Source organism: Haemaphysalis longicornis, unplaced genomic scaffold (assembly GCF_048455015.1).
Source record: "Haemaphysalis longicornis isolate Haplotype H1 unplaced genomic scaffold, Haemaphysalis longicornis Haplotype H1 scaffold_1, whole genome shotgun sequence".
Classification (NCBI taxonomy): Eukaryota; Metazoa; Arthropoda; class Arachnida; order Ixodida; family Ixodidae; genus Haemaphysalis; species Haemaphysalis longicornis.
Genome location: NW_027526203.1, coordinates 196,402,717 through 196,430,402, shown reverse-complemented (window position 1 = coordinate 196,430,402; position 27,686 = coordinate 196,402,717). Strand labels below are relative to the sequence as shown.

General features: G+C 46.1%; 1 protein-coding gene across 3 annotated transcripts in view; it reads left to right on the top strand.

Moving 5' to 3' along the window:
* Kyat (Kynurenine aminotransferase) overlaps window positions 1-27,686 on the top strand; it is a 63,537-nt gene that overhangs the window by 19,084 nt on the left and 16,767 nt on the right. For all 3 annotated transcript variants that reach the window (XM_077672314.1, XM_077672315.1, XM_077672313.1), the window contains 4 exons: window positions 3,237-3,356; window positions 7,655-7,775; window positions 10,535-10,611; window positions 14,635-14,724. In XM_077672314.1, coding sequence (XP_077528440.1) covers window positions 3,237-3,356; window positions 7,655-7,775; window positions 10,535-10,611; window positions 14,635-14,724 — 408 coding nt within the window. The remainder of the gene's footprint in view (window positions 1-3,236; window positions 3,357-7,654; window positions 7,776-10,534; window positions 10,612-14,634; window positions 14,725-27,686) is intronic.

Genomic DNA, 27,686 nt, shown 5'->3' with positions numbered 1-27,686 from the left:
GGTATTCTTGCCCTCCTTGCTTGGAACTGAAGTAACCCAATCGGAGACTCCATTGATGGGGGCGGCGGAAGTTGATTTCTATCTATATTGGCGCTGCTATTAGCTTGTTTATCACCGGCGCGCATGAGTTATTCTCGCTCTCCTCGTTTACTGGGTTTCCTTCGAGTTCTTCAGATGCACGGCAAAGCGGCGATATGGCCGAACGAACTGCCCGCTCTGATGACACCGACCGCGATGACTCTTCTGACTCTGAGTTTGCTCCTTTCACCGAGTCTGAATCGGAAGACAGTCTTTCTTCAGAAGAAGACAGTCTTTCTTTGGAAGAAGACAGCTCATTTTCGGACATGCGCTTTATGCGTGCAGACTGCGATAAGGCACTGTGCGTAGACCCATGTTTCAAGGAATACCACACTCTGAAATACTATTGAACATTTTTCAGTTCTAAGTGATGCTGACCCCAAAATACTGTTCCTGGTAATATTTTACTATTTAATCCTGACTTTAGACATTTTGTACATTTCAAATCCGCAATAAACTAATTTGACCACCAGGGAAAGTTTTTTTTCAAAAAAATTCGACCCTCAAAGGGTTAATGCCCACAGTAAACTGTGGGGATCTGAACGCGAAGATGGCCGGGGCCGTTTAATTGAAAGATTCTTACTGTCATCTGGTGCCTGTATATTTAATAAAAAGAAACCAACATACTACAGCACAACCCATAACACCTACTCACACATCGATTTAGCAATAGGTTCATCCATTCTCTTTCCTTTGTTCGAGTGGACTGTGGACTCCAACACTTATGGAAGTGACCTCTTCCCTGTCACTCTTAAGTGTCTAGATACACTCTGTGACAGTTCCATTTACCATAAAAGGTTTAAAGAAACCCGTGCAGACTGGGTGGCTTTTAAGCAAAGGTCACATCTCTCCTACACATTCATAAGACACTTACAGATCGATGAAGCTTGCAGGATTGTTACCGCCCACATTATAGAGGCTGCCAAGAGTTCAATCCCTCAAACCTCTGGTACTCCTCAAAATCCCAGAAGGCCCTGGTGGAATGAGGAGTGTCGAAACGCACGCAAAGCACAGAACAAGGCCTGGGGTAACCTCTGAAGGTACCCAACGGCACAGAATCTTATTGCGTTCAAGCATGCCAAGGCAGTTGGAAGGTGTATTTGCTGAGAAGCCAAAGCCAACAGCTGGAGAGCTTTTGTGGGTTCTATTAACTCTTACACTGACACAAGCAAGGTGTGGAACTGAATAAGAAAGTTCAAAGGGCATAAAACAACCTTACCCCTTGTTAGCACCACAGGTAACACATTAGAAGACCAGGCAAACACACTAGCTAAGCAGTTTGAACTTATATCAAGCTCTTCACATTACACAGACAGATTTATGAGGTACAAAACATCTGCTGAGCGCAAATCCATTAGGGACATCAAGAAATCGTCACAAGACTCTTACAACTGTCCATTTTCTATCCACGAGCTTAAAGTTGCCTTGGCGACTTGTAAGACATCAGCACCAGGTGCAGACCAAATCACATACACAATGATTCGACACCTTCACGCAGACACCCTCGAAACACTCCTTTATTTGTTTAACAAGATATGGAGCACAGGACATCTTCCACGGGCTTGGAAAGAGGCGATTGTGGTGCCACTGTTTAAACAAGGGAAAGATGCCTCTTCTCCTTCCAGCTATCGGCCAATAGCACTTAGGTAAACTGTTCGAGAAGATGGTCAATAGAAGGCTCATGTACTTTTTAGAATACCACGGTATTCTAGATATCTGCCAGGCAGGTTTCCGTTCAGGAAGATCTACAACCGACCAGCTTGTGGCATTGGAATCGTACGTTAAAGATGCTTTTGTTCACAGGCCACAGGCAGCACTGTATGTCTATTTTCTTCGACTTGGAGAAGGCGTACGATACTGCATGGCGCTATGGCATCCTGTGTGACCTCAAAGCTTACGGTGTATCTGGAAATATCTGGCGCAGCAGCACTCCGCTGTGAAATCGATGTCCCTCAGCTGTCCTATCTTGACATAAAACCACTCATTCGTAAGGCACTACGAAAACGCTGGCAGCAACACTGGGACACACAGATAGAAAACAAACTCCACACTATAAAACCTCGAATTGGCAGCTACTACACAGAAAAACGTCACAGAAAAACAGAAGTGTACATGTGCAGACTACGTATAGGTCATACATATGCAACTCATTCCCATCGTTTAAATGGAGCCCCACCGCCACGATACAACAGTTGTGGACATCGTCTGTCAGTAATGCATGCTCTCGTTGAATGTCCGCACTTTCGCAGTGCGGGAAAGAAGCATTTCCGGGAGCTGTACACTCATATGATTCCACTTCATCCATCATTGTTTTTAGGCGATAAACCCATCATTCCTAGTAAACGCCTCTTTGCTTACCTTGGAGACATTGGATTTTTAAAAGGCATCTCATACCACATATGATAACAAAGCCCCTCAGTGGGTTAGCTTTGATTGAACATTCAGTCTTTACTCTAATGTCATAATCATCTGGCTCACTCCAGAGTTTGTTTTTAAATAAGGGGCTCTATACACCCCGCAGTAACCTATCACATTTCTATTTTACCTAAAATTTTATACCAGAAACGACACAACCATTGTGTTGGCGCTCTTTGGCCTTCGTTGCCCTTGCGCCAGAAAACAAACAAATATCATCATCAAATTGTAAGTAAACTTTTGGCAAGTAACCAATTGGTGGTGTAGCTTGCACTTGCAAAGTAGTGCTAGTGTTTAGTTCAAGTCTGATTTTTTGGGCTTAAGTTATGACCTGTAAAAAAAAAAAAACAGGCTACATTTAGTTTTGAAGCCTTTGTGGTGCTGGTTTCTCTGTTTTGGTGTGTGGCACCCCCAGCAAAGAATATTGGTTACACCATCATGTCACACGTCCCGTTGTCACAGGTTAAAATTTTGGCTGAATTTTTATTGTTGCACAAAGCAAAAGTGCTGATACGCCGGGTGTCCATTGATAACCACTGTGGTCTTATACACGGCTACTGTGGTACTTTTCGAAGCTAGAATGCTAGAATGTATGGAAACCATGGCATGTGTGTGTGATACCCCCCCCCCCCCCCTTTTTTTTTTGAAAGCTTTGTTGTAAACTGTATTGTGTGCATACGGTGTTTTCAAAACCCATTGTTCATTACGAACGATTTTTTTTACACATTTTTTTTCCCTTTCAGAGAAAGCAGGGGCAAATTTCCAGTGCTGACTGGGTGCTCGACCCTGAGGAGCTGGCTTCCAAGTTCACATCCAAAACAAAATTGATCATTGTCAACACTCCTCACAACCCACTTGGGAAGGTCAGTCAGTGTCCATGTTAGCTCTTTCCATACCGTGGGAAAACAAGCCCTTTATTGAAGGTTCAGTAAATTTTTTTTATGCAAAAACTGTTAGGCTCAAAAATATACAGGGTGATCAAAATTAAGTCGACAGGTTTTTTTAAGATTAGGCGCTTAGATTTACGTGAAGGCCACCTTCACAGTGAGGTTATGCGGCCAGGGGGACACACATTGAGGTGGTAACTATTGATGTCGGTGGCTTAGTTAACTAAAATTGAATAATTAACTTTTTAGTGGCTTCAGTAAGCAGGCATGTTTGTATTGAAAAGTTTGACTCAGTCGTGTTTCTAAGCAGTTTCAATTGGCAGAATTCTTCTAGCGCATCCGTACTCTGAGATATTGAACTGCGAAGTTTAATTGCCCTTCGCATGATTACGCATGCTAGACAGCGAAGGCCGGCGCAAAGCTCCTCCCTTTTGTTCTGTGCTTCGATAGCGGTTCCGAGTACTGCAGATTGCGATAACTCCAGCCAAGACTGGGAGGGTGCCGGTTATCACTTTTGCCTGTACCTCCACCCCGTTGTCAAACTAAACACCGTACACCGCAGGCACGTCACAAAAGGGAGGAGCTTTGCTCCGGTCTTCGCTGTTTAGAATGCGTTATCATGCGAACGGCAATTAAACTTCGCAGTTCAATATCTCGGAGTACGGATGCGGTAGAAGAATTCTGCCAATTGAAACTGCTTAGAAGCACGATTGAGTGTAACTTTTCAATACAAACATGCCCGATTACTGCAGCCACTAAAATGTTAATTATTCAATTTTAGTTAACTAAGCCACTGACATCAATAACTACCACCGAATTCTGTGTCCCCCTGGCCGCATAACCTCAATGTGAAGGTGGCTTTCACATAAATCTAAGCGCCTAATTTTCAAAAAACCTGTTGACTTAATTTCGATCACCCTGTATAGGGCACATGAAAAGGGAGCGTAACAGATGTTCTTCTTAATGATATAGTTTTAGAGAAGAAGGAAAAAGCCAAAATGAGCAATTACATTTGTCAAAGACAAATTTAATTACTCATTTTGACTCCTTTGAATTTGTAAAAATTTTTTACGCGTATTAAAGAAATTATGAGTAAAGTTCAAAAGTGTTAGTTTGAGTGGTTTTCTAGCTACAAAAAATGGCCTCCAGTCCTTCAGTTGCGCATGCATTTGGGCAAAGCAGCCTACACCCAGGTCTCTCCTCGGGCGAAGCGCCAATCTTTCTTGACAAGAAGGCAGTAAGTCCTGTCCAGGTGACGCTTAAACCATATAGATAAGATATATAGCATTCGTGACATCCGTGAGGCACTTGAACTGGCTGCAGAGAACGCTGAACAAACTTGATGAAAGTGAAATCGACGGATCACCGGCTGCTGATGTTCAAGTTCTGTACCTTTGATCACACCACTCCGAACACAATTCTGATAATGCCAAATTGTCCGCAGACTCACTTCTACTGATAAGATCGTAAAAGTCCACCGAAGATGCAGTAGAATCATGTGATTTGCGACGTTTAGTAGTACGCGCGTCGTACTCGGTGCATGTGGCCTTCTTGATCTGCAGCTACTGCACAGTTGAGCTTTTTATGGCAGAATTAAAAATTGCTGATTAATGGCGAAAATACAAACTAGTATATGCATGTGTCAACATGGCTGCTGCTTGCTTCCACTGCTGCATGCCATGTAAATCAAACAACTCTTTATTCTTTGTAAGACCCCATTTTTTCAGTGTAGTTGTGCTCATTAATTTATGAGTTCATATAAACCATTGCACGCCTATGTGTATGTTTTGTGTGCAAACCAGACATTGGGCAATTTGGCAAAATTTTACTTGCAAAGGTTTGAATCAGTGTAAACAGGATCCATCTTATAGGAGCCCTCTTGCACTGGTAATTGAATGCTTCTGGGATGAAGTGGTTATGACATCTGGGCTGATAAGCGGGGCTCAGGGATGTGCTAAGGTTTCGGGCCACCACTGTCTTGCTGAAATTAAAGGAGACATGAAGAGAAAACACAAGTTTGGTTCATTCAAAAGATTGTCTCGTTAGAATCATACTGACACCACTTTTAACGTAAACTTCGCTCAAATAAGCTACATAATTAGGAAAAACGGGAATGGTCATGCGACCCACCAGCTCATTTCCCGCAACAGAACCTATGATGTCACATGAGCTAAGCTCTGTGATTGGCGGAGGCTGGCAGAAGCAGACGCAAATTAGGTAGAGCTTACAAACTAGACGAACGAGCGATTTGCGCTTAAATTTAGGGCACATTCTTTACAAAGCAATAAGAATGATGGAACAAACAGTGGAAGTTACGAAAGCACATGTAAACATAGAAGTACTGATGCGTTCAGCTGTTCGTACTGCGCACAGCATGCTTGGTTTAGCTGCACAGCACTACGGGGCTTGGGGTTGTCTCAGACGACACTGGCCGATTGACGCAAGCAACGGTGTCTTACGTGACCCCATTTGTCGAGCGAGCACTGTTTCAGGGAACGAATATTTTCTCCCAGAACAAAAACAAGCCAGGTTTAAATGCGGGCAAAAACAAACCAAACGCTTGCCACGGTATGGTGGCGCCATCTAGGTTACAGAATGTAAAGAAACGCGGGAACAAACCAACACCGCTGTACAGGGTGGAGACAACCTTTGAACGGTCCCGTGCCGCCGCAATTGGGCCAACGGGCTCAACGCGTTATTCTTTTCGTTTCCCACGAGACCTAGCAACGCGAAACAGACAATATGATTCAAACTTCTTCAGTAAACCGCGTTGCGGCGATAATTTTAGCGCGGTTTTGACACATTGACTTGCTTCGGCGGCGAGCGAGCAACCGAAAATGGCGGCGCCAGCGTATACGTGTCTCTACCCTGTACGGCGGATGCGTGAATGAAGGTACTCTAGGCTGCAGAGCGGTCGGTTCCTGTGATGTCATTTGGGACCACTAAAACACACGATTGAGCGGGAAAATCAAAATTTTAACCTAAATTGTTTAATTTCTCAGTGAATAAAGCACCGTTTGTATCCGGACAAGCGCTGGGGGCACTATAAAACACGAAATCTTTCGAATAAAACCAACTTGCATTTTCTCTTCATGGCTCCTTTAATACTGAAAGCTTCCTGGACTACGCTAGGAATTCTGGCTTACTGGCTTGCTGGCTGTCTCAGTTGAAAGGGTCATTTACGCATTTCGTGCACTTGATTGCTGTCTCAGAAAAGAATTAACTATCTTTTTTTTTTTTTTTTTTTCCCAGTGTGAGCAGTGTAGTTAGTATGATTGCTTTCTTTATATAGCTTGCCTTGTAAGATTCTATCGAGTTGAGCATCTCTTAGCTTTTTGTGCAGCTTTGATGTCAGATGTCAGGGGGGGGGGGGGTGGAATCCAACTCAAAGGTGTGGGATGTGTGAGTAAGCCAGGAGGCCATGTATGTATTGCAACAAAGCCAAGTTTTTATGCAGCTATGGGTCTCACAGAATAAAACAGAAGAATGGCAGGAAGGGGGATTCACTGAAGAATAAGGGCTTTGCATACTACAGCAATGCCTTTGTAGACCACAAAAAGTCTTTGAACCTTAGTTGATTGATTTGATTGATTGTAGGGTTTAACGCGCCGACGCAACGAAGGCGATGAGGCGCGCCGTAGTGGAGGGCTCCGGATTAATTTTGACCACCTGGGGATCTTTAACGTGCGCCGAAATCTCGTACACACGGGTGTTTTTGCTTTTCGCCTCCATCAGAAAAGCGGCCGCCGCGGCCGGGAATCGAACCCGCGACCTCGTGCTCAGCAGCGCAACGCCTTAGCCACTGAGCCACCGCGGCGGGTGAACCTTAGTTGAGGAATGCTGGCTTGGACCTTCGAGTCTTCATTCATGTAGCTGAGTTATTCATGGGGCCAACAGCTGTCCAAAACTAGTCTGTGTGTTAAATGTTACCACACTAGCAACTGGTGATCTTGTTGCATTGTTTTGATGGCTGTATTTTGCTTTTGGAACTGAATGGGAAGAAACAGTGGGATTACTGCGGGGTTGATATACTTTTACTGGTGGTGATAAGTAGGAAAGGGTTCCTCTACTGCTGCTTCTGTTGTGCCATTAATAACTGGGACTTGTGCGATCGATTGCACTATTACCCCCTGAGCATCGGGCCTCCAGTGGTAAATTTCCGTGGATGGGGCCAACCTGTTCTTGTTAACATCCGCCTCTTGTACGAAAAAAAAAAAAAAAGGGAAAGCTGTGTGGCAAGCCTGAACGCTCTGGTGTTTTCTGCTGCTGGCCAGGTTTTCTCCCGACAAGAACTGGAAATGATAGCAGAGCTTTGCAAGAAGCACGATGTGATCTGTATCATGGATGAGGTTTATGAGTGGATCATTTATGAGGGTTCCAAGCACATCCGAATGAGTAAGTGCATGCATGTTTCTAATTTTGTGTTGTCATTTAGCGCATAATTCTGCATGCACCCATAACAATAGAGCAAGGAAACCTACATACCTAGCTACTGCAGGTCAGGAGGTGCAGGTCATGCTTTTAGGGAATACGGTATAGAGATGCTTAGTGCATGCTGAAATTTGTATGCATCCCTTGTTGTGACTAATTAAAAAGTTGTACAGCATCAGCTGTGGGCCATTAGGTCATAACTTGGGGCTGTTCTGCTCGGCACACAGAAAACCAGGTGACGATCCTCTCTGGCACTGTAAAAAAACATCTCTACTTGCCAGCCAATTGCCTGTAATCTATCCACAGACGTCTGCTTTCTGAGGCAAGTGTGCACCTCACTTGCTACAGCAGTAAGATTGAATTTAAAATTGAATTTAAAAATTTAAAATTTTGAACAAGCCTGTTTAAATGTGAAAACTCGTTAGTGTTGAAGCTCACAAGCAGGAGACTTTTATAACTCACACCCTACCACGGTGTTTGCGGACAAAATTTTAACTACCGTATGTACTCGCGTAATGAACCCTCCCCTCACTTTTCTTTTTGAGAATTTACTTTTTTGTCACATTGAATAAAAAATGCAGCGGGAATATGTTTTTATCTCAGCGTGGTTGCTGATGCCGCAGACGATGGCAGTAACTTGATATCACGCTACAGTTCGCGCAGAAATGCTAAAAACGCATTCCAACAAAAATAAATCTCAACAGTAGCCGGAGATGTGAGTGCGAATGCCGTGGCTCACAATTTAAAAATTGCGCGCGTGTGGAGCGCCACCTGCTGAACGCAAAACAAACCCTCTTGCGCCATAAAAATGTTCGGCATGCAAACAAAGCACAAAACATACTCCACACTCTTTCCCAGCTCTTTGCTGTTCCGGCTGGTTTTGGCGGCGTGCAAACAAAACACTAAACGCACTCCGCAGTCCTCTGCTCTAGCTGTTCCGCAACGTCGCCATTACGCTCCGTCGTTTTGTTGTTGAGCCGTGTTGCGACCTTTTTTGTGCTCCTGGTGCGCTCCGTACGATTGGCCAGTACATGAGCTACACAGCCGGTTTTAAACTGAAGGTGGTGCAGCATGCTTTTATGCAGATGGAAACCGTGTGGCTGGGCCTGTGTTGACCCAGTGTGTGTACACTACGGGTGAAAACAAGAGGTTTTTGGGTGGTGAACAAGAATCGCCGTGTGTTTCGTGTGCCCAAAGAGGGGAAGTTTCCCGGTGTCGGAAAAGATATTGTGGAGTGCCTTGATGGCACGGAAGACTGTGCGCTGTGGGCCGACAACATATGTGAAGCTGCAAGCGACTTCAGTGGGGAGGACAGCTCCATATGACTAGCATGTTGGGAATAAAAAAGAAATTTGATTACATAATTACCTTCGTGTTTTTACGAAAATCATAAGGCTCTAACAGCGTTTCTCTTGGCAACTTTATTGTATGAAATTTCAACTTTTAAAAATCTCTTGCAATTTTTCCTGCATAATGAACCCTCCCCCAAATTCATGCCGAATTTTCTTGAAAAAAAGTGGGTTCATTATGCGAGTAAATACGGTAATTGAAAACTGCCAATGGATTTTGGCTGGCCATGTCATGCAGAGTAAGATTGCGGGCAATACTTTGTGGGCACTCTCATTAGAAAAATGAGTTTTTAGTGGAGTGTTCACGCATATATTGACTCTTTTCACATGTATGAAACTTTGTTTGCATGAAGAGTGCCACTCCGGCGAGTGGAGACAAACAGTACTACGGGGAGAACAGGTGTTAGGGGCTGGTAGTATCATAAAACCTATGTTGCAGAGTTGCAAAGCTTGTGTGAAGATGTAGCAGTGCAGTCATTTGCGGTTATTGCTAATAACCTAAACTGAGACCATCATCCAACGAAGAAAAGCTCTTTGAGGTCTGTATACATGCTGAAAATGAATGCAGAAATGTTGATGCATCCAATGTGTCTTTTTTTTGCATCCAAAACTGTCCTGTCCTACTTTAATTTGCTGCTGGAGCTGCCAGGGTTGCTTTGTGGGACTACTACATGTATTTTGTTCTTGGCTTGCATGGTCCAGAGAGGTGCGCACAGCAGCAACTATGCATTGTCTACCTGAGGATGTCATCAAGTTGAAAAATAACTGCACAAACATTGGGGGTCTCCGTACTAACAGAGCTGACTACCTGTCTTATCAGCGGCGGTATTACAAAGGGTGTTGCCACCTTAAAAAAGTAGAGTGGTTGAGTGTGGAGACATCCTGTAAACCATGCGATTGCTCTCTCCCTAGTGGGACAGCAAGCGCGCCTGCTACACAGGCTGATGCTGTTCCTTCAGTGCGGCTTGCTAGCTCGATGAGCACCTGTTCTCCCCGTGCCATCAGACATTGCTTACTGGAAAATTCCTTGACTTCCCTTTATGCCACCGTTCCCTCAATAAAAGACACGCAACAAAAATTGTCACCAAGAATATTGACACACAAAACTGCAACCATCCTTTCCCTTCCCCTCAAGACCATTTTCGCTGTCGTTGAATAGTAGTAGTTCTCAATTGCGTCGCAGGGTGTGTTTTTTCATTGTTTTATCGAAAACATCGGAGCTGTCACTCGTGTTACTCTAAAAGTAGGTAAATGTTTCAAATTTTATGCTTTTTTTTTTGCATTGTATAGTATGTACTGCGGATGGTCTGTTTTTATTGCCTAAATGGTAAACTTGGCACTTGGACATTTAGGTTCTTTTAAATTTCTTTGCAGACACTTTGCCTGGTATGTGGGAAAGAACCATAACCATTGGAAGTGCCGGAAAGACCTTCAGCATAACCGGCTGGAAGGTCAGCACCACATCTTGTTTTCTCATAGCCTTGTTCACTGCTCATTTAAAACTCACTAACCCCTATTTTTGGGGAGCCTATTTACACCAAGTGCTAGTTAAGCCATATGCCTGAATTGATCCAGAAAGTGCAGTATGCGAGAATAGCCTGTTATGGCAACCAAAATAATAGTACAGCCCTTGTCAAAAGCTTTGAACGTTTTCAAGGCCTTGAAAGTCCTGGAATTTTTGAGTGGTCCTTGAAAACCCTTTATTTTTACGGGGATAATCAGTGACTCTGTCTTTTCACAAGAATTTCAAATGTTTATCATGGATTTTAAGTTTTAAGTAAGGTAAAAAAGATTGTAAGAACCAAGTTTTAGTGTATTGCACAAAATTAGAACGGATTTTCGTTAAGCACCGGGCAGCTTTGGGAGCAGGAAGTTTTCAATCCAATTTATGTCATGATACATTCCAATGGAATCCGCCTTCTGTTTGCCAGTCGTAGCCTATGGACGCTCGCTCGTTGCTTGTTTGCAGCGCCTCGTGTGCTCCTTTTTCATTTGCTTTTACACGTCAAAGGTGGACGTGCACATATAGTTGAAGTTTGTCATGCCTTGGAAGTGCATGTTTCAGCAGTCGTGGCTGAGCAGCGACCTGCACAAAGACAGGGTTTCACTAGACCCAACTAGCGCGAATCGTGTGAAATGCAAACCACGTGGAAAAATGACATTTTGTCAATGGGAGAGTCTATGCTAAAAAGCCATGGCAACTTGAAGACAGTAGGTAGTAGATGCTTAAAGAGTACCTGGTGCTGTGGATGAGTGCCTGACCCATCCATGCGGCCCCAGCACAGTGATCGTGTGCAAGGTGCATAAGTTGGCGACAGGTGCAGCGATTTTGCAGACTTTAAAGGTGGTAACATCTCGCTCCTCTTATAGTTCGCCAGTGCACACAAATTACCGCTTTAATAAAATGTTCCGAGATAGCAAAGTTGCAAGGGCCTTCTGTTGTGGAGAGTGTAGCGGCAAGCCACAGTGTCAGCGGCAGCAGCGTGACGCGGGCCAACGAGCGCGCTCACCCGCCGGAGGGCTCGCGCGCCCCTGGCATCAGTGGATAGAGACGACCAGACCACGTAGCAAGGCCGGTTTATTCTGAGCACCGTGGGGTCTCTATCCACTGATGCCAGGGGCACGTGAGCCCTCCGGCGGGTGAGCACGCTCGTTGGCCCGCGTCGCGCTGCTGCCGCTGACACTGTGGCTTGCCGCTACAGGGCTCCCCCCCAAGAGAAACAGTGTTCTTACGGGACATGTACTGGCCTTGGGCCATTTTATCTTTCATTCAGACAGCAGGAGATAGAGATAGGTGACTATAACGTTGTCCTCTTTGATGGGTCTACTGCTGATTACATATATCGAAGCAAATAGAAATTCCTAAATCTGAAATCTCGGATACAAGCACCTTGCGGGAGCAAGGCAGCAGAAAATACGCATTGTTGAGGAGGAGATTGACAACATGAGAAAAACAAAGGCAACGCTTGCAGCAACAGCTGGTGATTTTATATATTCAGCTGATACCTTTGCTGACAAAGCAGAAAATGTAGGCGACATAACCTACGTCTTTAAAGGAGCCATGAAGAGAAAATGCAAGTTGGTTTTATTCGAAAGATTTCGTGTTTTATAGTGCCCCCAGCGCTTGTCCGGATACAAACGGTGCTTTATTCACTGAGAAATTAAACAATTCAGGTTAAAATTTTGATTTTCCCGCTCAATCGTGCGTTTTCGTGGTCCCAAGTGACATCACGGGAACCGACCGCTCTGCAGCCTAGAGTACCTTCATTCACGCATCCGCCGTACAGGGTAGAGACACGTAACGCTGGGGCCGCCATGTTCGGTTGCTCGCTCGCCTCCGGAGCAAGTCATTGTGTCAAAACCGCGCTAAAATTATCGCCGCAACGCGGTTTACTGGAGAAGTTTGAATCATATTGTCTGTTTCGCGTTGCTAGGTCTCGTGGGAAACGAAAAGAATAACGCGTTGAGCCCGTTGGCCCAATTGCGGCGGCACGGGACCGTTCAAAGGTTGTCTCCACCCTGTAGCGGTGTTGGTTTGTTCCCGCGTTTCTTTACGTTCCGTAACCTAGATGGCGCCACCATACCGTGGCAAGCGTTTGGTTTGTTTTTGCCCGCATTTAAACCTGGCTTGTTTTTGTTCTGGGAGAAAATATTCGTTCCCTGAAACAGTGCTCGCTCGACAAATGGGGTCACGTAAGACACCGTTGCTTGCGTCAATCGGCCAGTGTCGTCTGAGACAACCCCAAGCCCCGTAGTACTGTGCAGCTAAACCAAAGCATGCTGTGCGCAGTACGAACAGCAGAACGCATCAGTACTCCTATGTTTACATGTGCTTTCGTAACTTCCACTGCTTGTCCCATCATTCCTATCGCTTTGTAAAGAATGTGCCCTAAATTTAAGCGCAAATCGCTCGTTCGTCTAGTTTGTAAGCTCTACCTAATTTGCGTCTGCTTCTGCCAGCCTCCGCCAATCGCAGAGCTTAGCCCATGTGACATCACAGGTTCTGTTGCGGGAAATGAGCTGGTGGGTCGCATGACCATTCCCGTTTTTCCTAATTATGTAGCTTATTTGAGCGAAGTTTACGTTAAAAGTGGTGTCAGTATGATTCTAACGAGACAATCTTTTGAATGAACCAAACTTGTGTTTTCTCTTCATGGCTCCTTTAAATCAAACAGCCTGATAAAAGCCGCAAGAACTAAGACAAAAGAACTTTTAAACACCAGCCAAGAAATAAGAAATGAAGCTGGGGGAGCTTTCATGGACTTGTTAGCACCTATTTGAGTATTGTGCACTAAACAACTCAGTTATTGTATTCTCAGAGTAACTCAGAGCTTTGTATTGCTCTGAAAAGGGTATAAATAATCTTAGATAAAACATTAGATGGTCCTTGAAAATTTATTTTCTGGTCCTTCAAAAGTCCTTGATAACCCTGTGAATTTTGGCCTTTGAAACCTGTACGAACCCTGTGTTATGCACGTCATGGCCAAGAGTGCAGGATGCCTTAACTTGGCTGTTCAATCTCAAATCTTACCCCTGTAAGAAGGGTAACTGTGTGCAAGGTAATGTGCGTTTGCTACCGACATCCTAGCCCATCGTTGCAAAAGGTTATAAAAAAAATGTTTTGTGGTTGCAATGCTGTCACCTCTTGCATTGGAAGCCAGGTGCTTTGGGATTGCAAATAGGTGCAGTGCCCAGTGTATTGCATTGCTCTTTTGGGTGAGCTTCTGTGAATACATTAGCCGGTGTTTAGGTAACTCTAGTGGCAAGACTGAGCCGAATCATTTTTCTCTTTTTAATTCATCAAATTGAAAACCTGGTGGTCGTACTTCAAAACCAGAACCTTGTCGCTAAATTCAGCCCACTAACGTTTAGGTTGTTCTGGCAAGCAAGCTTGTCGGCCAAACTGACGTGAGGGCAGTGTCAAACTGTCATTGTTATGTGTAACCACTTTAAGATGCAAAGCCTTACACATTTGCATTGTTGTAGGCAAGACATTGATGAAAATGATGCATGCACAATGTAGCTGGCAGCATCTGAACTTTGTCTAGTGGCAATTTCTTTCTTTTGCAAAAAGCAGAGACTGCAAAATGAAAATTCAGAGACAAATCAGTGCACTTTGCTTTGAGCTGCGTCACTAACCGACATCACACAAATCATCCGTTTGACAGTTTTCAATCACAACTTTTTATTAGTTTGTCTTTTTTTTGGGGGGGGGGGAATTTCTGGCACAGAGAAATTTTTAGTCTTGAAATTGTGTGAAGAACCTGCAAGGAGTTTCTTTGTACCCTGCTTTGACATAGAAGAAAGGGAAATTTTCTTTTTCTAGATTTACACCTTGTTTAGATTTACATTTTCACCACATTATTACATTTACATTTTCTCTATAAAATCATGTGTGTTTTGGTATTGCATAGCTCGTCATGCTTGCTCATTTGGCCGGACCAGAGTGCAAGGCATTGTGTGTACATTTGCAGGTTGGTTGGGCGTACGGTCCATCACACCTGTTGAAAGGGCTGCAGATGATTCACCAGAACTGTGTCTACACCCTCGGCACCCTCCTGCAGGTAAACTGCAAGCTTCCCCTCTGACGAACCTGGACAGTTGTGCAGCTAGTAAGGGGGAACACTGGTGACCGTGGACACTGGTGACCGTTGACACTTTCGTGACCGTGGAAAATCTGTTGTTTTTGGGTAGTCCAAGAAATACTTTTTTCCTGCCACAGAAAATGACTGATGCTAAAGTGTAAGGTATGAAATGATAGATGAAGGATAGGGCTTTTCAAGAGTGTTAATTTCAAACAACAATTTTTTTATGAATATTATCAAGAATTATGAAAGCAAAAAGTAAAAAAAGAAAAGAAAAAAACATCAAAACATCAATGCTACTTTGCACTGGGTAAACAAAAAAAATTTGAAATATGCACTTTGAATACAAGGCCCTTATAGAATAATACTGCAAGTATGAGCTCTGTAAGTGCAAAAGTTATTTACTTAAATTCAAAAGTATAAGTGCTAGTGCTTATCATGCCGCCGCGCAAAGCAGTTTCTCGACGTGGTGAAACAAAGGTTGGCTCCACTGTGAAGCCGGCGCCAAGTTGTCCCGCCTGAACGAGGTCGACACCCTGCAGATAAGAGCTGTGACCTTTAGAACAGGCCGGATATGTTTACATCAATGCGCTGCAGTGATAGAACGACCCGAAGAGAAAGCTAAACCTATGGGCGGATAACTGCTGACGTTACGGGGCGGTTTGATGCACTTTTGCCGTCTGTACTGAAGCCTGACCAATCGAAGTTGTCTGTCGTGTCTGTGCTGCTACCATCATTCAGAGGTTACAGCTCAGATTCTTCGGAATCCATCAAAATTCGCTGTTCCCATGGAGCATCGGCAAGCGGCATCGATGCCGCAACCGAAACCCACATGCTCCCGACAGCAAAGGACCTTAAAAAATCTCACCCCCCGCGGCGAAGAAAAGAAACTTGAAGGCGAAACTGATGAAATACTTCCTCTTTTACCCTTTGGATGGCGGTAGCTTGTCCAGAAGCGCTCAGAGAGTGCCAAAATTTGAATTTGTATTCATTGATAACATACTATTGATGGGAATAGGCGCGGTCACGAAAGTGTTCAACACTTTTTAACCCCTTAAGGGCTTATGACGACCGAAGCTCATCTTTTGCAAGGTTCCAAGACACTTTTGATGAGCCAAGCTCGTCAGATGGTGCCTTTATATTTAAAACATAGGTGGCAGCACAGGTTCCATCACTTGAGCTTTTATTCAATGAGAGTTTGCGCACTAAATGGCAGAACGCGTGCCTTGTGTTTCTAACGCATTATAAACAAATGTGGCCCCATCCGTGCGGCGTGTCGCGGATAGCGACGCAAGAAGGGAGCCTGACGGTCGGTTGCCCGTTCGCTGCGTTAATCAGGGCCCAACTGCCATGAGCGCGAGGCGCGAGCTAGGCCCATGCCCCAATGTCCGTGGGAGCCACTTCTTTATTATAATCATCAACACACACTCCTCTGCCGCCACGGTGTGCAGGCCCAGTACTGTAAATACAAATGGGAAGCCACGGGGGAACAGAAATGCACCTCATGTGCGTTGATCGAAATAGGTAGTTAGAGAGGCGGCACTGCGTATACAAATTCAAGTGGAACATGGCGACGGAAGTGTAGCAGCCAAATCAAAAAGAAAGAGTTTGTGTGGAGTTGGCACCAGCACGACTACATCATCGCACACCCCTCGGTCCACTAACAGAGTGATGAAAAGAAAGAGTAACCCGCCGCGGTGGCTCAGTGGCTAAGGCGTTGCGCTGCTGAGCACGAGGTCGCAGGTTCGATTCCCGGCTGCGGCGGCCACTTTTCTGATGAAGGCGAAAAGCAAAAACCCCCGTGTGCACGAGACTTGGTGCACGTTAAAGATCCTCAGGTGGTCAAAATTAATCCGGAGCCCTCCACTACGGCGCGCCTCATCGCCTGTGTTGCGTCGGCACGTTTAACTCAACAATCAATCAAAAGAAAGAGTATGCGTGGAGTTGACACCAGCGCGAGTACATTGTCACACACCCCTCAGTCACTAACAGATTGATGATGCCCAGGTGAAGGAAGCAGGTATAGTGTTCTTAATTCCATGAAAATGTTCCACTGAGACCATGAATAAAGACAGTTGCTTCGGCCTGTTCATCAAGGTTTCACGCGCCCTGATTCGAGAGTGCATATGAAATGCTCTGATCCCACACTTCCCCGGGCGCTTGTAGCAGACTTCGTTTGCTTGGAGTACCCGGTTCTTGATCTCGAAGATGAGGACCATGCAGTCACATCAGTCACAACCCAAGGTAGTCCCGCCAGCGTAATCTTGCACACTTGATCTAGCTTGCTCCTGCAAGCTTCCTTTACGGCTGCGGGCTACTCTTCGCCATACTCATTGAACATCTTGGCGTTGCCGATGGCGAGGTTGCGCTGGCGAGCAAGCAGGTACTCCTGGTCATGGCTGGATGGAAGGGGATACCTGGTGCCTCGGTCGCCGTCCTGGTCGCCTCCCAATCCACCGTAGCCGCCAGGATCGTAGGGGAACTTGCCCTTCTCATGCTGTCACCCCAGACTGACGAGCTCAACCTTGTGCCCGTGGCAGGCACGCGCATAGCCAGTGCTGGGTGGCATGGCTGGTAGCTGCTCACAGGTGACCACTCGTCGTGTGCACGCATCGTGATTGTGAACTGCACCCCCGTGCCTCAGGAACGATGATCGTGGCAGCGGGTGGTGTGACTTCCAGGTGCTTCCCAGGGTGCTTCCCGCTCGCGCCACCCAGCAACCACGTGCTCTGTCAGCAAGGAACCCCCACGAGCGGCAACGATGTCCGAAGCGTTGGAGAACATCCCGCTGGACAGGTCCGGGTCGGCCACTTCACCATACATCGTGGTCAGGGGGTCCTTGGGGAGGCCAGTTCCATGACCGCCCTGGATGACGACGCAGTCACCGCTAGGCGGGCTGCTGGGTGCACCCAGTCGCGCTCTCCGCTGGTCTCTCTGGGGGGTCTGACTCGTTGGCAGCTGTGAGGACAATCGGTCGGTCTGAAACGCACGGCTCACACGCCACGGGAACGTTCGCCACTTTGTCAGCCTCCGCAGTTATCCTGCTGTCACCGGAGGGCGCCGTGGTCTTGCCGTGCCAGATGATGGCGGAGTAATGGCTGGGCTCTCCGGTATTCCGACAAGCAAACAGCGAAGGAACCGCGGAGGGTCTGGCGAAGTACACCTGCGTGCACATCTCGACGATCTTTTCGTCGTACTCGTAGCTCGAACAAATCGGCTTCCAGCTTGTTTACATCGATTATCTCATGGATGCGCGTATTGAAGCACTTCAATTCCTCGTACCTGCTGTTTAGGGCGCGCAGGTGCGATCGGATCTGGCCGGTCGACGTGAGTGGATCCTGCAGCAGTGATTGAATAGCCGCTACGCCCCTTGTGACGGCTTGTCTCACAATGTCACGGTGGCGGCTTAACTCCTCCATAGCAGTCAGCGCTAAGGCAGGCAACCGGGTGGCCTCCGCACGAGCACAAGCGGTGGACAGCGTTCAATGACGAGGCTCGCAGAATTGGGTAGCTTCCAGGGGACCCCAGGCCTAGCGACCTCGAAGGCTGCGCTGCATCAGGCCAGGTCTGCTTGTGGGTTGTCTCCCGGGTTTCAAGGCACCAGAATGTCACGGATAGCGACGCAAGAGAGGAGCCCGACAGCCAATCGCCCGTTCGCTGCATTGATCAGGGCACAACTGCCATGAGCGCGAGGTGCGAGCTAGGCCCGTGCCCCAATGCCCATGGTAGTTGCTTCTTTATTATAATCATCAACACGGTGTTCTAAATCTTTCTCCCTCAGATGATGAGAGCATAAATGATGAGGATGTCAGTGTTGTGTTTGATTGTTCATGTGAAGGAGATAACGATGGCATTTTTAATGATGCACACTTCTGGGGCTATGGCCCCATCATTTTATCATCAGAATCTGACGCTGCGGAACCCACTTTTTCCTCAGATGAGAAGCTCTCAGAATCCGAGTCCGAGCTAGACTTGTATTCCGAATCGGAATAGCTATCGCTTAAGGGGGGACACTGGTCTTAAAACAACTTCTTTTAATTTTCAAGTAAACTTTGTGAAACTTGTCAGTCTTGCTGCTTTTCTCCCACTGATTTCAGATATGCCATTATTTTCTAAGTTGGTCAATTAGTTTCCAAGATAATTAGCGACAATAGGTGACCGGTAAAAAGCGCAAAGGCTCATGGGTACATTGTTTTCTCCCGCAGAGGGCCGCCACTTCCGGTTCGGGAGCTCTCCTAGCCTCCCATATGCCGTCGGCTTTCACGCGCGTGTATGCTTGTTGTTTATCGGTTTTTACCTGGGAAAAAAACGCTCATGCATCTGGAATTCCATAACTAATAACGATTGACCCTACTAGGGGTTTATCTGACAGGTAAGTGCCCTGTGACAAATAAACAACACGCGCGCGCGCCTGAAAGCCGCCGGCGTACGGGAGGGCAGCAGAAATCTCAAACCGGAAGTTGCAGGAGCAGACGACGTACCCGTGAGCCTTCGCGCTTTTTACCGATCACCTATGAGCCATTTTTAGTTGGACAATAGGCAAGACAGTGTTGGTCCCAAAACTGTAATCTTTATATTTTCCAATACTATGAACCCTGGTGAGTGCAATAATCGAAGCAGTTTTTTGATGCATCGTTTGGAACTAATTTTACAGCTCATTAAACACTGGTAACACCAGTGGCAAGGAGCCATTTTGAGTGCCCATTTCAAACACCGAAGTTTAATGGGCTGTAAAATTGGTTCCAAGTGATGCATCGGAAAACTGCTTCTATTAATGCACTCACCAGGGTTCATCGTATTGGAAAATATAAAGATTACAGTTTTGTGACCAACACTGTCTTGCCCAGGGTTGCCAGATCCCCGAAGAAAAAAGGAGCCAGAAAATTGACCAAAGTAGCCACAAAAGGAGCCAACTGGCCGCGGTCGATTTATTTCGGAGCCAGAAAAGTAGCCAAGTAGCTTGTTTGCGCATCGCCACAGAAAAAAAAAAAACAATCGAACACATCAGCTTGACTTTCGTCACATCACAAAAACACTAAAAAACATAATCTGCACTTTTGTCACATCACATTAGACTAGAGAGTCGACTAGACCAGAAAACTCAGGTGTACATACTCAAGTTGACTTTCTCCGGCATTTCCCGCGGCACCGAAAATGTAGAGCTTGTGACTCCTTTTAGCTGCAGTCTAAACTTGATTCTGAGGATCGCGAGGAGTAGGTCGTGGGACATTCTATTCCGCAAGTCACTTTTTGCGAGATCGACGGCTGAAAATACCCTTTCTGCTTCTGCGTTCGATATAGGTAGAACAAGGAGCTTCATTGCGCTGTCTGCAATGTCTGCTGCCGAAACATCCTCCGTGCAGTGGCATTCTTGCCCATGGCGAAGCCGTGTATGCTGTGTATTTCCCTCTTATGCACGGCGCAACCGGCAAGGCAAAACGAGGCCAGAAAGAAACTGCACAAGCTGTGTTACAATGTGGCCGAACCTTGCTGTCGTGCCGCCCATGTTGTGTTTCCGGTGCAGGCAAATGCTTTCGGAATAAAGAGAGCACAGTCATCAGTACTTCGATGAAGCCGTTGCTTGCAGAATAAATAGACGCCACTAATTTTGTGAATGTTTTCACGTATTTTAGCGTATACGGTAGCTGTTGACACTAGCGCCAGAACAATAGCCAAAAACTAGCCAAGTAGACAGCACTTTTTTTTTCGTCGCTGAGGCCTGCTAAAACTAGCCAGTTTTGCGTAAAGTAGCCACATCTGGCAACCCTGGTCTTGCCTATTGTTTGACTAAAAATGGCTAATTATCGCTAATTATCTTGGGAACTAATTGACCAACATAGAAAATAATGGCATATCTGAAATCAGTGGGAAAAAAGCAGCAAGGCTGACAAGTTTCACAAAGTTTACTTGAAAATTAAAAGAAGTTGTTTTAAGACCAGTGTCCCCCCTTAACTCCGCAGTCGAAGGCGTCAAAGGGCCCACGCAGTCGGCCATCCGAAAGTAACCACGCGCACTGAGGGAGCACTTTCAGCAGCCTGCAAAACGCATAGAAATGGCGCTTTGTGAAATCAAGAAGGCAGACAGAGATGGAAAATGGATACAACATGGATACAACCTCATTTGCTGCTGACAGCAGCAAGCAAGTATGCGGCAAGCGGGTGAAAGCCTCGATCGCCGTAGCAGATGCATGAACAGAACAAAGAAAACATACAAATCTGTGGTAGTAGTCAGAACAACCGTTGCACCCGTAATCGCATGGGCATAGCATGTTCACTCAGCCTGAGAGAGTAGAGTGATCGAAGCGACCACGCCTCCCCCCCCCCCCCCTCCCCCCCCTCCCTCCGCAACGAAGGGTGGGCACGGTCGCTCTGTACTCTTCCATATATGTCAACGTAAAGCGAGGCGGAAATATGAGCTTTTAGAAGGATTCGATAGTTGGCGCGAACAGTCCAGGCACGCTTCGGCGCGAATTTTTGTACGCCCAATGGAGAACATAATGGTATGTCAGTGACACTCCGGGGGCGAAACATGAAAATGTGCTGGTATGTCAATGACAGCGAAAGGGTTAACCCTTTGCGGTCCATTGTCGGGCCCCGCCCGACAACACAACACGGCCGCACCGGTCCGCTGTCGGGCACTTCCCGACACGCTTTCTCCTTGTTGAATTGCGCGCGCATTTTTTTTACTGTGCATGTGGCGCCACCTCTTATAAAAGGCAAGAACTGCCTTGATTTCAGCTTTGTTTTTTTTCACCAGATGGCGCAGCTTACGCGGTTGAACTCTTCGATTGTTCGAGGGGCGCGCAGCTCAGATTCGGCGCCGCTTGCAGCGAAATGGCCGCCTTCTCACCGAGTGCCTTCTACGGCGGTAATTCTGAAGCTTTTAGCGAAAGCGAAGACGATTTTAGTGACGAAGACAACTATGTGGCTCCATCGGATACCGAAGAAAGTGATTCTACAGAAGCCAGCGAGGAAGAAGACGAGGACGGTAGAGACGGTGGCAACAACCAGAACAACACAGGACCACGTGCAACCGACTGGACAGCCTACTTGGATAATTTACCAGATTTTGACCCTCTTCCCTTCACTGTGACGAACCCGGGATCTCAAGTAAGCTCTTCCAATGTAAAGTGCGAGTTGGACTACTTTCAGTTGTTCTTCACCGACCAGCTGATTGAGCAAATAGTGCGCGAAACAAACCGCTACGCCCGTGATAAAATCTCGAGTGCCGGTGTTCTTCCGCAGTACTCGATTTGGAAGGACTGGGAAGATGTGCGCGTGGAAGAATTCAAAGCCTTCCTAGGGGTTATAGTAAACATGGCCTTGAACCCCAAACCGGAGCTGAAGGAATACTTTAGCAACGACCTCCTCAAGAAGATGCCTTTTTTCCCACACGTTTTTCAACGAAAAAGATTTCTTCAAATATTTTGGATGCTGCACATTGCACCAAGCCCACATACCTCTTCAGGTCCACCAACTCGTGGAAGCAAGATCAGGGATGTTGTGACCTACATAGATGCTAAATGCAGAGAGCATTTCAACGCCGGCCCCAAAATTTGCGTAGATGAAAGTACTGTCGGCTTCAAAGGCCGAGTCTCATTCAAGTGCTACAATCCCCAGAAGCCAACAAAATGGGGCATGCGCGTTTATGCACTGGCTGACTGCCAAACAGGCTACATTTCGGCCTTTGAACCATACTACGGCAGCACAACAACTGATAGCCTCTGCCGTCCCGAGCTTCCCTTCACATGCAGGATTGTGCTCCACCTGCTGGAGAAAGTGGAGCAAGCTACACCGGGCAGTGGCTATCATCTGTATACGGATAGATTTTATACGTCCCCAATGCTTGCGGAAGAGTTACTTTCGCACAGTATTTTGCTAACTGGGACTGTGATGACAAATCGAAAACAAATGCCGCAGCAGCTCAAAAAAAAGATGAAAAAAGGTGAAGTGACGGCTTATCGCAGAGGCAACTCGTACATGGCACTTGCCTGGCGGGATAAGCGTCAAGTGACAATGCTAAGCTCAGCCCACAATGCGTCTACGAAAGAAGTGACAAGGAAGATTGCTGGAGGAAAAACACTGACACTGAAGAGGCCTGTGGTGATATGCGACTACACTGAAAACATGGGTGCAGTGGACAGGGCCGATCATTACTGTGCAAGTTATGCATTTTCCCGGAAGTCAATGAAATGGTGGAGGAAGCTTTTTTTTTGGCTTCTGGAAGTTTCGATAGTGAACAGCTTCATTTTGATGAGACTGCAGCTCCTGAAGCAGGGAGAGAAAGAGCAGCGACACCTCCAGTACCGGAGGAACCTGATAGAGCAGCTGATTGGTGACGTAAGGGCTCGCGCTGGGAAGCGGGGCCCATCTGCAAGATTGGATTGCGAACAAAGGCTGGATGGAAAGCCCCATTTCATCTACAAGATCCCTGGCCGAAGCAGCAAGGACTGCGCTGTTTGCAGTGACCGGAAAACAAAAGGGGGCAGGAGGGAAACAGTGTTCTTCTGCAAAACCTGCAGAAATAATCCCGGACTGCACCCAGGAGAGTGCTTTGAACGCTTCCACACACTGCCCAAGTATCGCTAAATAACTTGGGGACAAAGAGGAACTGACGAAATAAACAACCGCCAAGTTAATTTCCCACAGTTGTCGTTTTCTTTCGTGGTGCCTCAAACTAGTGAAATAGTTTCGGACCGGAACGACCGGAAAGTGGGTAAAAGTTTTTGGACCGCAAAGGGTTAAAGGATTCGTGCAGTGCTATTCTTTCAGGTAATTTTTGGGCACTATGTCTGTGCGTTCTGTCTTGGAGAGATAGATGCAGAAGTAATGATCAAGATGAGTGCAGAATTAAAGTTTAGTTTTTCCTTCTAAAAATACAAGCAAATGTGGTGCTGGCTAAGTCACATGCTAAGCCTCCGGATATGGCAACACAGAACGGCATCCCATGATTGGTTGAGCCCACAATATTTCGTATATGACATTGCATTGACCAAACACGCCTAAATAATGCTGTATTTCTTTTTTTGTGCAGGTCAGCATAACAGCTTAACTATAGACAAAAAAAAAACTAAATGAACACTGTAGACCGCTTGTAATGTATGTCGCAGGAGCTGTGAAAATCCGCACTATAAGCAGTACTGCACTACAGTAAAAGCTCGCAAATTCGAACTCGGTTAATTCGAACTTACAGGTAAGTAGAACTGATGCCCTGGTCCCGACACAGCCCTGTATATTTCGATGGGGGAAAACTCCCGATAATTCGAACGCCGCAGTATCCAGAACAGTTAATTCAAACTGGGATCCCCTGGTTTCTATCACTCCTCACAGGCGAAGCTGGCCCAGAGTGATGAGTGACCCAGAAATCCAAACCAAACCAAATTTACTAGAGATGCAAAAAAACAAAACAGAAAAACAACGGCGTAGCGCGCATGCTACGCTGCTGTGACAGCTTATTTCGATTCCGCAGTGGGCACCGCACCGCTGACGCCAGTGCTCCGGCGCATGCCGTCGCAGGTTTTCTTTGTGCCGCAGTCACTGGTCTGGGCCTGCGATCACGTGACGTGCGCAACAAGCTCAGCTGTAGCCTGTGCGGTGTGCATTGGTCATCATAGTCCTGCTTTTGTTTGCACCGTGGCAAGTAGCCAGTTTCTTGTGTCACCTCTTTCGTTGCCGTGGTGCTTTGTCAGCGACGCCTCATCAACTGTGCCAGTCATGGCGAGTCGGGGAAAATACTCGGCGAAGGACTTAAAAATGAAGATGAAGATTTTGGAAGAAGTGGAGTATGGTCTTGTACCCAAGACTGAAATTGCAAAGAAATACATCATCAAGATGAGCATGCTGTCAACCCACCTCAAGAGCAAAAAATCAATCGTTGAAGTGTTTCATAAGTAGACCCCCTCGCGTAAAAGGCTACAAACATCGGGCCATCCCGAGTTGAAAAATGCCGTTGTAATGTGGATTAGGGAAGTTCGAAGCCATAACATTCCGTTAAGTGGGCCCTTAACTGCTGCAAAAGCAGCAGCCTTTGCCAGCCAGATGGGCATCAGCGACTTCAGTGTGTCGGTACTGTTGGGTACTATTGCCCCAGTACTATTGTAGGTACTATTCAGTACTATTGTAGTGGGTACTATTGCCCCACTTTGAGCACTTGCATGTGGTACAGTTGAAACTCAGCTTTGCGAAACCCGATTTTACGAATTTCCTGAGTTAACGAACAAAATCTGATTCCCCCCGCAGTTGCCCATAGGCCAGTGCTTTTAGTATTACGCACTCAAAATAATGAAGCAAACTTTGCCGCCCAATTTGATTTAACGAAGCATTCCGAGAAAAAAGATGCATAGAAAAAGAGTTTTTTTCCAAATTTATGGCGTCTAGAATGTTTGGCAGTGTGCTGCCAGCGCAGTGCAAGCACACGAGCTGGCAGTGTGCTGTTAGCTCGTGTTGCGGGCTCCACAAGCCCACAACACGAGCAGGAAGAGGCATCGCCCAGTTGTTGGGCAGATCTTCATCGCCGTGTCGAGGTGGCCGCAGATCAGAACTTTGGCGACTTCGTGAACGCCGACGCAGACGCGCACACTGACACAACAGAAGTTCTCGATGAGGAGGAGATAGTGTAGCTTGTTTCCGGTGCACAAGAGGAGTCTGAAGATGTGAACGATCCGGATACTGTCGAAGCTCCCGTGCCTGCATTAAGCCAGGTGATGGACGCCATCGACCTTCTGAGACGGAAGTGTGGAAGGGGGTCATCGGGGGCTTAGAACTTCCAAACATCATTTTTCGCTATTCTCACTGGTCCTCCCGTATAACGTCATTGAAGCGAGTAAGAAAGTGAGCAGCAGCTACTCGACCTTTGAGAGGGGAGAAGTGCTCGATTTGCTTGTAACCCGCCGCGGTGGCTCAGTGGCTAAGGAATTGCGCTGCTGAGCCCAAGGACGTGGGTTTGACTCCCGGCCGTGGCAGCCGCTTCTCTGATGGAGGCGAAAAGTGTAAACGCCCGTATGTTTGAGATTTGAGAAAGATGCCCAGGTGGTCGAAATTTATCTGGAGCCCTCCACTACGGCGTGCCTCATCGCCTGTGCAGTGTCGGCGCATTAAACCTCATAATCAATCAATCAATCAATTTTCTTGCATTCTGAAATTTAAAAATTCAATAGCGTTTTTATTTCCGCATTGATCTTGTTCATTCTTTCTGGATCTATCTCTGCATGACATGAAAAACAGGTGGAGTGCTCGAAAAGTACCCGAAAGAAAAAAAAGTTGCATGGGTCCTTTAACTCTTTCGTTACCGCGGGAAAAGTGACCAATTTTTAGGGGTCCAAGAAAACTTTTTTTTTCTGCTAAAAAAATTGGTTAGGCACTAATTACAGGAACACAAAATGCAGAATATTTAACGGCCTTTCTAATAACACCATTTTTAAAAATGTTTTCATATATCATAGTTGCGAAAGAAAATATCAAAATCAAAATTTTTGTCAAAATGTCGAAAAAAATGATAAAGAAAAAGTTGTGTATAAAAAAAATTAGAAGGTACATTTTGTAGGGAAACATTTAAAAAACCCGCCCTAGAAAAAATGCCGACGTGCGCGGAACAGTTTTTCAGATATAAAAAAAAAAAAAATGTTAGCCCGCGCGATGCTCGTGTCATGCGGTGAAGCACAACCTCCAATTCAAAATGTGCAATTTTGGTTGGTTCCATGGAAGAAATCTGGTGGTTTCACAAATCAGAGGCACCAATTTGCCCCCAAAAAACGTAAAAGCATCTTGTCAATGACTGACTTTGCATTTACAGCCAGCACAATAATTGGGACAAGCACATGATGCTGAAAAACATTCATGAAGTTGAAAACAGAACTCCGTGGTTGATGCTTGTTGACGTTCACAGTCAGTTATCTCTCAAAACATAAAGCTGAGCTTTATTATCATCTTACTCGCAATTGTAGCCTTGCTTGCAGGAATAAGGTGCGATGCACTAGAATCGTGCCCTGCAAACTTTGGCCGACTAGCTGTTGCGCGATAAAAAAGATCAGCACAATGAGCCTCTTCCATTGCAGCGCCACCTAACGTTTTTGAAATGAAACAGAACAAAAACTTATCGGAGACTCCGTCCGAATAGACAGTTTAACTAAGCAGCAACACTAGACCCCCGGAGATACCCTCGTATGGAAACGAAACTGGAAGGCGAACAGCTGGCAGTGTGTAAGGCCGGTTAGAAGCGCTGTCCCCGTCGGAACAGATATCTGGTGACTGGGTGTGATCTTTTGACTTGCATCTGAAGTTCTTATCGCAGAAATCGGGTTAGGGTTGGGTGAAATAAGGAGTGGCATGCTTTGTTCGAGGATAAGTCGCGGACGCTCAAGGTGCCATTGCAGGTAGCCCTGAAGTTGGGTAACTGCGTAGTAGCGCTAAATATGAATTTCGCGATGCAGAAACGGAACCGAAACTGTTGTAAACTGTTCACGAATGCTCCTGGGGTAAGTGGAACTACCACACAACTTAGCAAAATGTGCACAAAGGCAATAAAACTGCTTAAAAATCATAAAGAAGCTTTGCAAACAGGCACTGCTTGACATTTTCAGCCGATGTCTGGGATTATTACTGTCAGAGTGCAAACCTGATGGTTGAAAATTGTTTGCTGGTTCATCATTGATGCCCTGATAACAAAAAACAAATGCTGATGCAGAATAATTACGAGTGGCACACATTCTTTGTTGGTAGCAGTGACGCGCGATGACTACGCCCCTTTTCCACACCCAGGTGATTCAAGCGCGTCAAAAATCACGTTTTTGTTGCAACAATCAAAAGAAAACTGATTTTCAAAGACCGTTATCTGATCTAATTCCAAACAGCTTTACTTGTTCGAGCAACGGCTGGAACGCTATGAAAAGTCGCTCCCAAATTATCGTTCAAATTGGACGATTTTGAATGGGCGCGATAACGAAA